The following is a 12630-nucleotide window of genomic DNA, read 5'->3' as shown; positions in this document are numbered from 1 at the left end:
TAGTGTGTACCCTGTTATTACAAAGTGTGTACCTTGTTATTACAAAGTGTGTACCCTATTATTACAAAGTGTGTACCCTGTTATTACAAAGTGTGGACCATGTTAGTGTGTACCCTGTTATTACAAAGTGTGTACCTTGTTATTACAAAGTGTGTACCCTATTATTACAAAGTGTGTACCCTGTTATTACAAAGTGTGTACCTTGTTATTACAAAGTGTGTATCCTGTTATTACAAAGTGTGTACCCTGTTATTACAAAGTGTGCACCCTGTTATTACAAAGTGTGTACCTTGTTATTACAAAGTGTGTACCTTGTTATTACAAAGTGTGCACCCTGTTATTACAAAGTGTGTACCTTGTTATTACAAAGTGTGTATCCTGTTATTACAAAGTGTGTACCCTATTATTACAAAGTGTGTACCCTGTTATTACAAAGTGTGTACCCTGTTATTACAAAGTGTGTACCCTGTTATTACAAAGTGTGTACCCTGTTATTACAAAGTGTGCACCTTGTTATTACAAAGTGTGGACCATGTTAGTGTGTACCCTGTTATTACAAAGTGTGTACCTTGTTATTACAAAGTGTGTACCCTATTATTACAAAGTGTGTACCCTGTTATTACAAAGTGTGCACCCTGTTATTACAAAGTGTGTACCCTGTTATTACAAAGTGTGTACCCTGTTATTACAAAGTGTGTACCCTATTATTACAAAGTGTGTACCCTGTTATTACAAAGTGTGCACCCTGTTATTACAAAGTGTGTACCCTATTATTACAAAGTGTGTACCCTATTATTACAAAGTGTGTACCCTGTTATTACAAAGTGTGCACCCTGTTATTACAAAGTGTGTACCCTATTTTTACAAAGTGTGTACCCTGTTATTACAAAGTGTGTACCCTGTTATTACAAAGTGTGTATCCTGTTATTACAAAGTGTGTACCTTGTTATTACAAAGTGTGCACCCTGTTATTACAAAGTGTGCACCCTGTTATTACAAAGTGTGTACCCTGTTATTACAAAGTGTGTACCCTGTTATTACAAAGTGTGTACCCTGTTATTACAAAGTGTGTACCCTATTATTTATGAAAATGGTTCATGAAAATGTTCTTTCAGCAGTTGCAAGAAGATCCCCCCAAAAATAATAAATAAGTAAATGAAGTGGTAATTGTATATTTTTCCATTTGGGTCCAGAGTTCTGGGACAACCTGTAAAACTATGGAATGCTTTCCCAATTGTGCTGCATTAGTCTCCACATTTCAGCCAAGTCATTTGAGCCTTTTGATTTCTATAAAGGTTCATATTCCACGGATATAGAAGGAAACCATGACATATGAGGACATCTATCTCATTATGACTGTGACATATCCACACCCATTAGCTCAATTTATCAAATTACTTTGATCTTTCATGTAATAATCCAATTCTTACCATTATGGATTGTTGGTACCATTATCCTTACCATTAACGTAACATAAACATCCCTTTAAGGTCTACACGAAGGAAGGAAATTTAGCCAGAGTGCAGCACACAATGGCCTACTGTTTGAGATATCATGGAATCTCTCATGTCCATCACCTAAATGCGAAAGTGACAACCAGATTTATGTTCCCATCCAAACGACGGATGCCTGAAGATGCAGTGTGTACGGATGCCTGAACATGCAGTGTGTACGGATGCCTGAAGATGCAGTGTGTACTGCTGATATTGCATCAAAATGAGCTCTTCTTTTGGTAAAGTTTGATCGGGTTGGAGATTGAACACATATGAGGCAAACTCAATTGCTAGCAACTACCAAATGCGCTATCCTACGACGCTTTATTCCTTTCAATCACTTTCATAACCAGCTGTGGTGCATTTTCTTTTTCTTACTCTCTTTGTGATCATCTCGCACTTTTCCAAACGGTCTTTCCCCAAAATGTCCCAAAATCAAAACAGTACATGCACCACCATTGAACAACATCACGAGCCTCGATTCAGTATACAAAAAAAAACAAAAAAAAAACAAACCCAAATCCTGATCGATGCTCGACCGAAATGACCCTCATCCTGAACGACCCTCATCCTGAACTACGCTAATCCTGAACGACACTAATCCTGAACTAACCTAATCCTGAACTAACCTAATCCTGAACCAACCTAATCCTGAACTACCCCAACCCTGAACTACCCTAATCCTGAACTAACCTGATCCTGAACGACCCTAATCCTGAACTACCCTAATCCCGAACGACCCTAATCCTGAACTACCCAAATCATAAACTAACCTAATCCTGAACTACGCTAATCCTGAACTAACCTGATCCTGAACTACCCTAATCCTGAACTACCCTAATCCCGAACTAACGTAATCCTGAACAAACGTAATCCTGAACTAACCTAATCCTGAACTAACGTAATCATAAACTAACCGAATCCTGAACTAACCTGATCCTGAACGACCCTAATCCTGAACTACCCTAATCCCGAACGACCCTAATCCTGAACTACCCAAATCATAAACTAACCTAATCCTAAACTACGCTAATCCTGAACTAACCTGATCCTGAACTACCCTAATCCTGAACTACCCTAATCCCGAACTAACGTAATCCTGAACTAACGTAATCCTGAACTAACCTAATCCTGAACTCACGTAATCATAAACTAACCGAATCCTGAACTAACGTAATCATAAACTAACCTAATCCTGAACTAACCTAATCCTGAACCAAGCTAATCCTGAACTACCCCAACCCTGAACTACCCTAATCCTGAACTAACCTGATCCTGAACGACCCTAATCCTGAACTACCCTAATCCCGAACGACCCTAATCCTGAACTACCCAAATCATAAATTAACCTAATTCTGAACTACGCTAATCCTGAACTAACCTGATCCTGAACTACCCTAATCCTGAACTACCCTAATCCCGAACTAACGTAATCCTGAACTAACCTAATCCTGAACTAACGTAATCATAAACTAACCGAATCCTGAACTAACGTAATCATAAACTAACCTAATCCTGAACGAACCTAATCCTGAACTACCCTAATCCTGAACTAACGTAATCCTGAACTACCCTAATCCTGAACTAACATAATCCCGAACGACCCGAATCTGGAATAACCCGAATCCTCTAGAACCTAATCCTGAACTACCCTAACACTGAACTACCATAATCCTGAACTACCCTAATCCCGAACTACCCTAATCCTGAACTAACCTAATCCCGAACGACCCTAATCCCGAACAATCCAAATCCTGAACTAACCTAATCCTGAACTACCCTAACCCTGAACTACCCTAATCCTGAACAAAGGTAATCCTGAACTAACCTAATCCTGAACTAACCTAATCCTGAACTAATGTAATCCTGAACTAACCTAATCCTGAAATAACCTAATCCTGACTACCCTAATCCTCAACTAACCAAATCCTGAACTAACGTAATCATAAACTAACCTAATCCTGAACTAACCTGATCCTGAACGACCCTAATCCTGAACTACCCCAATTCCCTAACGACCCTAATCCTGAACTACCCGAATCATAAACGAACCTAATCCTGAACTACGCTAATCCTGAACTAACCTGATCCTGAACTACCCTAATCCTGAACTACCCTAATCCTGAACTAAGATAATCCCAAACGACCCTAATCCGGAATAACCCGAATCCTCTAGAACCTAATCCTGAACTACCCTAACCCTGAACTACACTAATCCTGAACTACCCTAATCCCAAACTACCCTAACCCTGAACTAACCCAATCCGGAACTACCCTAATCCTGAACTAACCTAATCCGAAATGACCCTAATCCCAAACAATCCAAATCCTGAACGAACCTAATCCTGAACTACCCTAACCCTGAACTACCCTAATCCTGAACTAACGTAATCCTGAACTAACGTAATCCTGAACTAACCTAATCCTGAACTACCCTAATCCTGAAATACCCTAATCCTGAACTACCCTAATCCTGAACTACCCTAATCCTGAACTACCCCAACCCTGAACTGCCCTAATCCTGAACTACCCTAATCATAAACTAACCTAATCCTGAACTACCCTAATCCTGAACTACCCTAATCCTGAACTACCCTAATCCTGAACTACCCTAATCCTGAACTACCCTAACCCTGTACTGCCCTAATCCTGAACTACCCTAATCATAAACAACCCTAATCCTGAACTACCCTAACCCTGTACTGCCCTAATCCTGAACTACCCTAATCCTGAACTACCCTAATCCCGAACGACCCTAATCCTGAAATACCCTAATCCTGAAATATCCTAATCCTGAAATATCCTAATCTTGAAATACCGTAATCCTGAAGTACCCTAATCCTGAAATATCCTAATCCTGAAATACCCTAATCCGGAAATATCCTAATCCTGAAATACCGTAATCCTGAAGTACCCTAATCCTGAACTAACCTAATCCCGAACGACCCTAATCCCAAACAACCCAAATCCCGAACGACCCTAATTCTGAAGTGGATGTGTTCCCCACTAATCCTGAAGCTGTAATTACTCCAACTCTCGATGAAACTGCAGAAAAAATGATGTGATCCCTCTCATCCCTCAAAATCTTACCTATTGCCCAGTAACTCATCTTCTGACATGATCCCTCTCATCCCCCAAAATCATACCTATTGCCCCGTATCTCATCTTCTGACGTGATCCCTCTCATCCCCCAAAATCATACCTATTGCCCCGTATCTCATCTTCTGACGTGATCCCTCTCATCCCTCAAAATCATACCTATTGCCCCGTATCTCATCTTCTGACGTGATCCCTCTCATCCCCCAAAATCACACCTATTGCCCCGTATCTCATCTTCTGACGTGATCCCTCTCATCCCCCAAAATCATACCTATTGCCCAGTAACTCATCTTCTGACATGATCCCTCTCATCCCCCAAAATCATACCTATTGCCCCGTATCTCATCTTCTGACGTGATCCCTCTCATCCCCCAAAATCATACCTATTGCCCCGTATCTCATCTTCTGACGTGATCCCTCTCATCCCTCAAAATCATACCTATTGCCCCGTATCTCATCTTCTGACGTGATCCCTCTCATCCCCCAAAATCATACATATTGCCCTGTAACTCATCTTCTGACGTGATCCCTCTCATCCCCCAAAATCATACCTATTGCCCCGTATCTCATCTTCTGACGTGATCCCTCTCATCCCCCAAAATCATACCTATTGCCCTGTAACTCATCTTCTGACATGATCCCTCTCATCCCTCAAAATCATACCAATTGCCCCGTATCTCATCTTCTGACGTGATCCCTCTCATCCCTCAAAATCATACCTATTGCCCCGTATCTCATCTTCTGACGTGATCCCTCTCATCCCCCAAAATCATACCTGTTGCCCCGTATCTCATCCCTCAAAATCATACCTATTGCCCCGTATCTCATCTTCTGACGTGATCCCTCTCATCCCCCAAAATCATACCTATTGCCCCGTATCTCATCTTCTGACGTGATCCCTCTCATCCCCCAAAATCATACCTATTGCCCCGTATCTTATCTTCTGACTTGATCCGTCTCATCCCCCAAAATCATACCTATTGCCCCGTATCTCATCTTCTGATGTGATCCCTCTCATCCCTCAAAATCATACCTATTGCCCAGTATCTCATCTTCTGACGTGATCCCTCTCATCCCTCAAAATAATACCTATTGCCCCATAACTCATCTTCTGATGTGATCCCTCTCATCCCTCAAAATCATACCTATTGCCCCATAACTCATCTTCTGATGTGATCCCTCTCATCCCTCAAAATAATACCTATTGCCCCATAACTCATCTTCTGACATGATCCCTCTCATCCCTCAAAAATCATACCAATTGCCCCGTATCTCATCTTCTGACGTGATCCCTCTCATCCTTCAAAATCATACCTATTGCCCCATAACTCATCTTCTGATGTGATCCCTCTCATCCCTCAAAATAATACCTATTGCCCCATAACTCATCTTCTGACATGATCCCTCTCATCCCTCAAAAATCATACCAATTGCCCCGTATCTCATCTTCTGATGTGATCCCTCTCATCCTTCAAAATCATACCTATTGCCCAGTATCTCATCTTCTGACGTGATCCCTCTCATCCCTCAAAATAATACCTATTGCCCCATAACTCATCTTCTGACATGATCCCTCTCATCCCTCAAAAATCATACCAATTGCCTCGTATCTCATCTTCTGATGTGATCCCTCTCATCCCTCAAAATCATACCTATTGCCCCATAACTCATTTTCTGATGTGATCCCTCTCATCCCTCAAAATCATACCTATTGCCCCGTATCTCATCTTCTGATGTGATCCCTCTCATCCCTCAAAATCATACCTGTTGCCCCATAACTCATTTTCTGATGTGATCCCTCTCATCCCTCAAAATCATACCTATTGCCCCGTATCTCATCTTCTGACATGATCCCTCTCATCCCCCAAAATCATACCTATTGCCCCGTATCTCATCTTCTGATGTGATCCCTCTCATCCCTCAAAATCATACCTATTGTCCCGTAACTCATCTTCTGACGTGATCCTGGAGACGAGATCTTGGAGACGGCGGCATGGATTTTCGAAGCTCCACACGGTCTCCACGTTTTCAAAGTTAAGTCTGTTCACAATTGCATTTTGTCGAAACTGTGTTTATCTTTCGGTGTGTGAAGTTATAGTGTGCACCTTGGAAGTTTCTCGGTGTTTATCTTTCATAAATTAATCGTCTGTTTGCCGCGTCGCGAGCAAAGCCTTTGCCGCGTCGCGAGCGATTTGAAATCGAAATTAAGTAATTGTTCCCATTTGTATTTTCGTTTTAACTGTATTTATTTTATGGTGTGTGTACGTATATTGTGTCCCGAGGAAGATTTTCAGTGCAGGTCTTTCATACCTGTATTGAAAATCGTGTTAATTCGTGTCGTGTCTTGAGGCCTTGTACAGTGTACAACCTTGAGGCTTTGTTTTTCTCTCAGCGGTCCGTCGTTTGCGCTCCAATAACTTTCGTTCTCTGTTTTCCCAGTCTTTTCACCCCATAGCCTACTTCCATGTGTAAATCTCAACGAAAAAAAGCAAAAAAAAAACATTTCCTTCTCTGTTCTTATTCTTTGTTCTCATTCATTTATTCATTCTTATTCGTTCGTTCGTTCTTCGACCACGTGTTTCTCCCCCATTTCCCCAGATAGTTTTCACTGTTATTAACCTTCAATGTTTACACTTTCCCCTCAAGTTCTGTATTCCGTCATGTATTATAACACCTTTTTCTTCTTCTTCCTTAAAAGGCTGCTTTCGACTTGCTCACCAAATCTATTCATCCCAAAAAAAAATTCCATCTCCTATAGTGCCTTTTTTCTACATTCCCTAAACTCTCCTGCATTCCATCCTCCATCCAGCGTCCTTAAACGTATTTTTAACTCGAAGGTCACAAGAAACTCATTTTGCAATAAATGTTCGTTTCCCATTAATCGTACACTTTCAAAAATCCAATCTCACCCCTCCCCTCCAAATATTCCCCATAACCCCTCCCCTCCAAATCTTTCCCATAACCCCTCCCCTCTAAATCTTTCCCATCACCCCTCCCCTCCAAATCTTCCCCATCACCCATCCCTTTCAAATCTTCCCCCTTTCCCCTCCCCACCTAATCCTCCCCATCACCCATCCTTTTCAAATCTCCCCCCTTGCCCCCTCCCTCCTAAACTACCCCCTCACCCCTCCCCTCCAAGACTCCCCCTCACCCCTCCCCTCCTAGACTCCTCCCTCACCCCTCCCCTCCAAATCTCCCCCATATCCCATCCCTTTCAAATCCCTCCCCTTGTCCCTTCCCTCCCAAACTCCCCCCTCGCCCCTCCCCTTCAAATCTCCCAACCCTCATTTCTTCTCAATTTCCCCCCTCTCACTCCCCCTTCTCAAAGCGTCCTCCCCGCTTCTTCCCCCTTCCAACTCTCACCTCCATCTCCCCCAACCTTCTGCCTCGCTCATCCTCCTCCTCAAATAACACCTCATTGTGCCTCACCCAATCACCATCAAACCTTTTGTCCACCCCATCCTTCCCTTTCTCCGAGCTATTCTGAAATCTCTGACACACCTTCAACAGCTCTCCCTACCTCTTCCACCTCTTCCACATCTTACCCTACCCCTCCTCCCCCATGTTCTGTATCCGATGCTCCCCCTTCCTCTTCATTAACGGTATGGACCTCAAACATCCGGGGCCTTCGTTCAAACTTAACTGATCTCTCCATGCAGGTTGCTTCTGTCAAACCAGACGTGATCTGCTTCACAGAAACTTTCCTCCTTCATGATGTCTCTGATTCCTTAGTATCTCTTCCGGGTTACTCCCTCCTCCGGTATGATAGACCTGATCCTCGTCCTGGAGGTGGGGTTGCTATCTTTATCAAAAACTATCTTCCTCACTCGCCCTGCACTGCACTCTCTCCACCTCACCCCCAGGAATACCTCTGGCTACGGCTTCCCCTTCGCTCCCACCTCTTCTTCATATGTGTGTTGTACCGTCCACCAAACAGTGATGACTCCATCTACATCTCGCTGTCTGATAATATGGACCAACTTCTATCTACTCATCCCAACTCTCTCTTCCTCATATGTGGTGATTTCAATTGTCACCATGCCAGTTGGCTGGGTGTGGGTACCTGTCTCACCAGCCATGGCTCCTCAGCAAAGGACTTCTGCGACTCACTGGGACTGACACAATCTGTCAATTTCCCGACCCGGATCTGTCAACGGAGCATCTTCTCTTCTGGACTTGGTTATGACTAACTTCCCTGAAAATGTCTGCTGCTCTTCTTCTGCTCCAATCGGATCATCTGATCATGTCCTTGTTAAAGTGGACTTCTCTCTGACCATTCTCAGGGAGCCTGCTCAGCGTCGACGAGTCTGGCATTTCACTCAGGCCAACTGGCACGGTCTTCAAGCAGCCATCAATCATCTGGACTGGTCTCCCATCTCTACCACCTCTGACATCAACTCATCCTGGGAATTCTTCCAAAGTAAATTGCTCTCTCTCATGCACAGATTTATCCCATCTCGTCTTCAGTTGTCATACCCTTCCTCCCGTCCATGGTACACGGAATCTTGTGGTGAGGCTATTGCCCAGAAACAACTTGCCTTCGTCTCCTGGAAAGCAAATCCAACGGAAGGAAATCTCATTTCCTTTCACAAAGCCCGAAACAAGTGTGTGTCCACCCTCAGGAGAGCCAGGAAACAATATCTCTCCGTTCTCAAGACCGAACTCTCTTATCTGTCTCCCTCTTCCAAATCCTGGTGGCGTCTGGTCAAATCTGTTTCTGGTGTTTGTTCCCCCTCCATCCCCTCCCTTACCTCAAACGGCTACACAGCTGACTCCGCACGTGAAAAATCTGAATGCCTCAACTCTGTGTTTGCCTCTAAATCTTGTGTCCCAAACCCATCCCTCTCTGTACCCACCGTACCCAGTCGTACCCAGCTGCTCCTGGACTCCATGTCCTTTCCTCCTGACAAGGTGGAAAAGTTTCTGTCAACCCTCGACTCTTATTCTGCAACTGGACCTGACGGCATCAGCCCACGGGTCCTAAAAGCCTGTTCTTCCGCTCTTTCACTCCCTCTCTCTGTTCGCTTTGCCCTGTCTTTTGCTCAAGGTCAACTGCCATCTGCTTGGAAATCACCCAACATCACCGCTTTGCACAAAAAAGGTGCAAAAACAGATCCTAGCAACTACAGACCAATCAGCCTTCTCCCAATTATCAGCAAAGTCATGGAATCCATCATTGCTTTGGATATGAAATCTTTCCTCTTCTCCAATGGCTTGATCTCTGATCATCAATTTGGTTTCAGACCAGGTCACTTTACTCTGGACATGCTGCTTCTGCTGTCTCAACGATGGATGGAGGTCCTCAATGCCAAACAGAAAATTAGAGCTGTCTCCCTCGACATATCACATGCCTTCGATGCGGTCTGGCACCCTGCTCTGCTCACCAAACTCTCCTTCTTTGGTATCCATGGAAATCTCCACGCATGGCTGGCGGACTTCCTCTCTAGTCGTAGTCAACGTGTGGCCCTGAATGGGTTTCTCTCATCTCCTCTTCCTGTTCAGGCTGGAGTTCCCCAAGGCAGTGTTCTGGGCCCTGTGCTTTTTCTGGTCTTCATCAATGATCTCTCTGACTCTCTTGAAAGTCCTCTCTATCTCTTTGCTGATGACTCTACTCTCTGTCGCTCCATTCCTCATCCCTCAGATCGGTAGTCTGCAGCCTCCTCACTCTCTGCAGACCTGGACAAAATCACAGACTGGGCAAACAAGTGGAACATGTCTTTCATTCCTGACAAATCTCACACTCTTACGATGTCTCTCCGAAAAGATCGACTGGACAACCCTCCCATCTACTTTCTGAATAATCCTCTCCAAAAAGTTCTGTCACTCAAGCTTTTGGGTCTCACTATCTACCATGATCTTTCCTGGGAAAACCACATTTCCAAGCTGGCCTCCAAAGCCAGTCGCCGACTGGGCATCCTCCATCGTGCGAAGTCCTTCCTTGGCACACCTGAGCTCCTCACCACATACAAGGCTTTCATCCACAGCTCAATGGAGTACTGCTCTCCCCTCTGGGCTGGTGCCCTGCCTCACACCTAGCTCGTCTTCACGCTGTTGAAACCAAAGCATTCAGAATCATTGGAATCTCCCGCGATGAAGCTAACTCCAAGGGCCTCTCACTCACTCACCGCAGGCAGGTTGGTGGTCTTTCCGTCTTCTACCGACTCCTCTCCGGCCTTGCTCCCCCAGCTCTCTCTGGGCTCTGTCCCCCAAATATTCCTGCAGGTCGCACAAGATCTGCCTGCAACCCTCTTATGGTTAATCTGCCAAAATCAAGACTCTCTGCTCACTTTCACTCCTTCATTCCTCTTTTCTCCCGCCTCTGGAACAAACTCCCTCACTCTCTTCAATCCCACTCCTCCCTCCAGGTCTTTAAAACGGCTGTTCACCACCATCTCTTATCTTCATCAATCCAAAACCTTGATCTTTTCTACCCCCGCTAATTTCTCCCCAAATCCACTTTTTTGAGGTGACTTTTGACTTCTTTCCTGGAAGTCCTTGGTGTCCTTGCGTTTTATACCTATCCTGCCTCCCCCCAGGCCCTCTCCCTCCCAAAACATCTCCCGATGTCCCTGCCCTCAAATGTTGTGTTTGTGTGCTTCCTCCTCTTCTCTCCCCATCTTGTCGACCGCTCCCCTTTTTATATACTTTGTTTGCTTGTTTGTTTGATTTGTTTGTTTGATACATGTTTGCTCTTTCACGAGCCTCGACTCTGTACACAAAAAAAAAAAAAAAAAAATCCCTCTCATCCCTCAAAATCATACCTGTTGCCCCGTAACTCATCTTCTGATGTGATCCCTCTCATCCCTCAAAATCATACCTATTGCCCCGTAACTCATCTTCTGACGTGATCCCTCTCATCCCTCAAAATCATACCTATTACCCCGTAACTCATCTTCTGATGTGATCCCTCTCATCCCTCAAAATCATACCTATTGCCCCGTAACTCATCTTCTGACATGATCCCTCTCATCCCTCAAAATCATACCTATTGCCCCGTAACTCATCTTCTGACATGATCCCTCTCATCCCTCAAAATCATACCTATTACCCTGTAACTCATCTTCTGATGTGATCCCTCTCATCCCTCAAAATCATACCTATTGCCCCGTAACTCATCTTCTGACGTGATCCCTCTCATCCCTCAAAATCATACCTATTGCCCCGTAACTCATCTTCTGACGTGATCCCTCTCATCCCTCAAAATCATACCTATTGCCCCGTATCTCATCTTCTGACGTGATCCCTCTCATCCCTCAAAATCATACCTATTACCCCGTAACTCATCTTCTGATGTGATCCCTCTCATCCCTCAAAATCATACCTATTGCCCCGTAACTCATCTGCTGACATGATCCCTCTCATCCCTCAAAATCATACCTATTACCCCGTAACTCATCTTCTGACGTGATCCCTCTCATCCCTCAAAATCATACCTATTACCCCGTAACTCATCTTCTGATGTGATCCCTCTCATCCCTCAAAATCATACCTATTGCCCCATATCTCATCTTCTGATGTGATCCCTCTCATCCCTCAAAATAATACCTATTGCCCCGTAACTCATCTTCTGACGTGATCCCTCTCATCCCTCAAAATCAGACCTATTGCTCCGTATCTCATCTTCTGACGTGATCCCTCTCATCCCTCAAAATCAGACCTATTGCTCCGTATCTCATCTTCTGACGTGATCCCTCTCATCCCTCAAAATCATACCTATTGCCCCGTATCTCATCTTCTGACGTGATCCCTCTCATCCCTCAAAATCATACCTATTGCCCCGCATCTCATCTTCATACAAGAAATCTTCAAATTGGGGAATGGTCATTGGATGTCTTACCTCCCGTCGTGGATCTTCAGCAAACTTCCGGATCACATATTTCATCTCCCTAGAAATGCGAGAATCAACAAGGAACACTCATTATTGTTCTTCCTCGATGATTCACATTCAGATAAAATGTTTTTCAAATCACAAATGACAAAGCAACATTCAGGAAGAATGGAACCTTTATGGAAACATCGATATCTCAATCCACCAGAT

General features: G+C 44.2%; 1 protein-coding gene across 6 annotated transcripts in view; it reads right to left on the bottom strand.

The window, feature by feature from the left end:
* The window catches only part of LOC137434823 (C-Maf-inducing protein), a 239688-nt gene that overhangs the window by 66265 nt on the left and 160793 nt on the right, over positions 1-12630 (bottom strand). For all 6 annotated transcript variants that reach the window (XM_078785034.1, XM_068127950.2, XM_068127952.2 and 3 more), the window contains one exon: positions 12430-12478. In XM_078785034.1, coding sequence (XP_078641160.1) covers positions 12430-12478 — 49 coding nt within the window. The remainder of the gene's footprint in view (positions 1-12429; positions 12479-12630) is intronic.

The sequence above is a fragment of the Myxine glutinosa genome, chromosome 9 (genome assembly GCF_964187855.1).
Source record: "Myxine glutinosa chromosome 9, kmMyxGlut1.1, whole genome shotgun sequence".
NCBI lineage: Eukaryota > Metazoa > Chordata > Myxini > Myxiniformes > Myxinidae > Myxine > Myxine glutinosa.
Note: the sequence above shows the minus strand (reverse complement) of the source record. Positions and strands in the feature narration are given on the sequence as shown.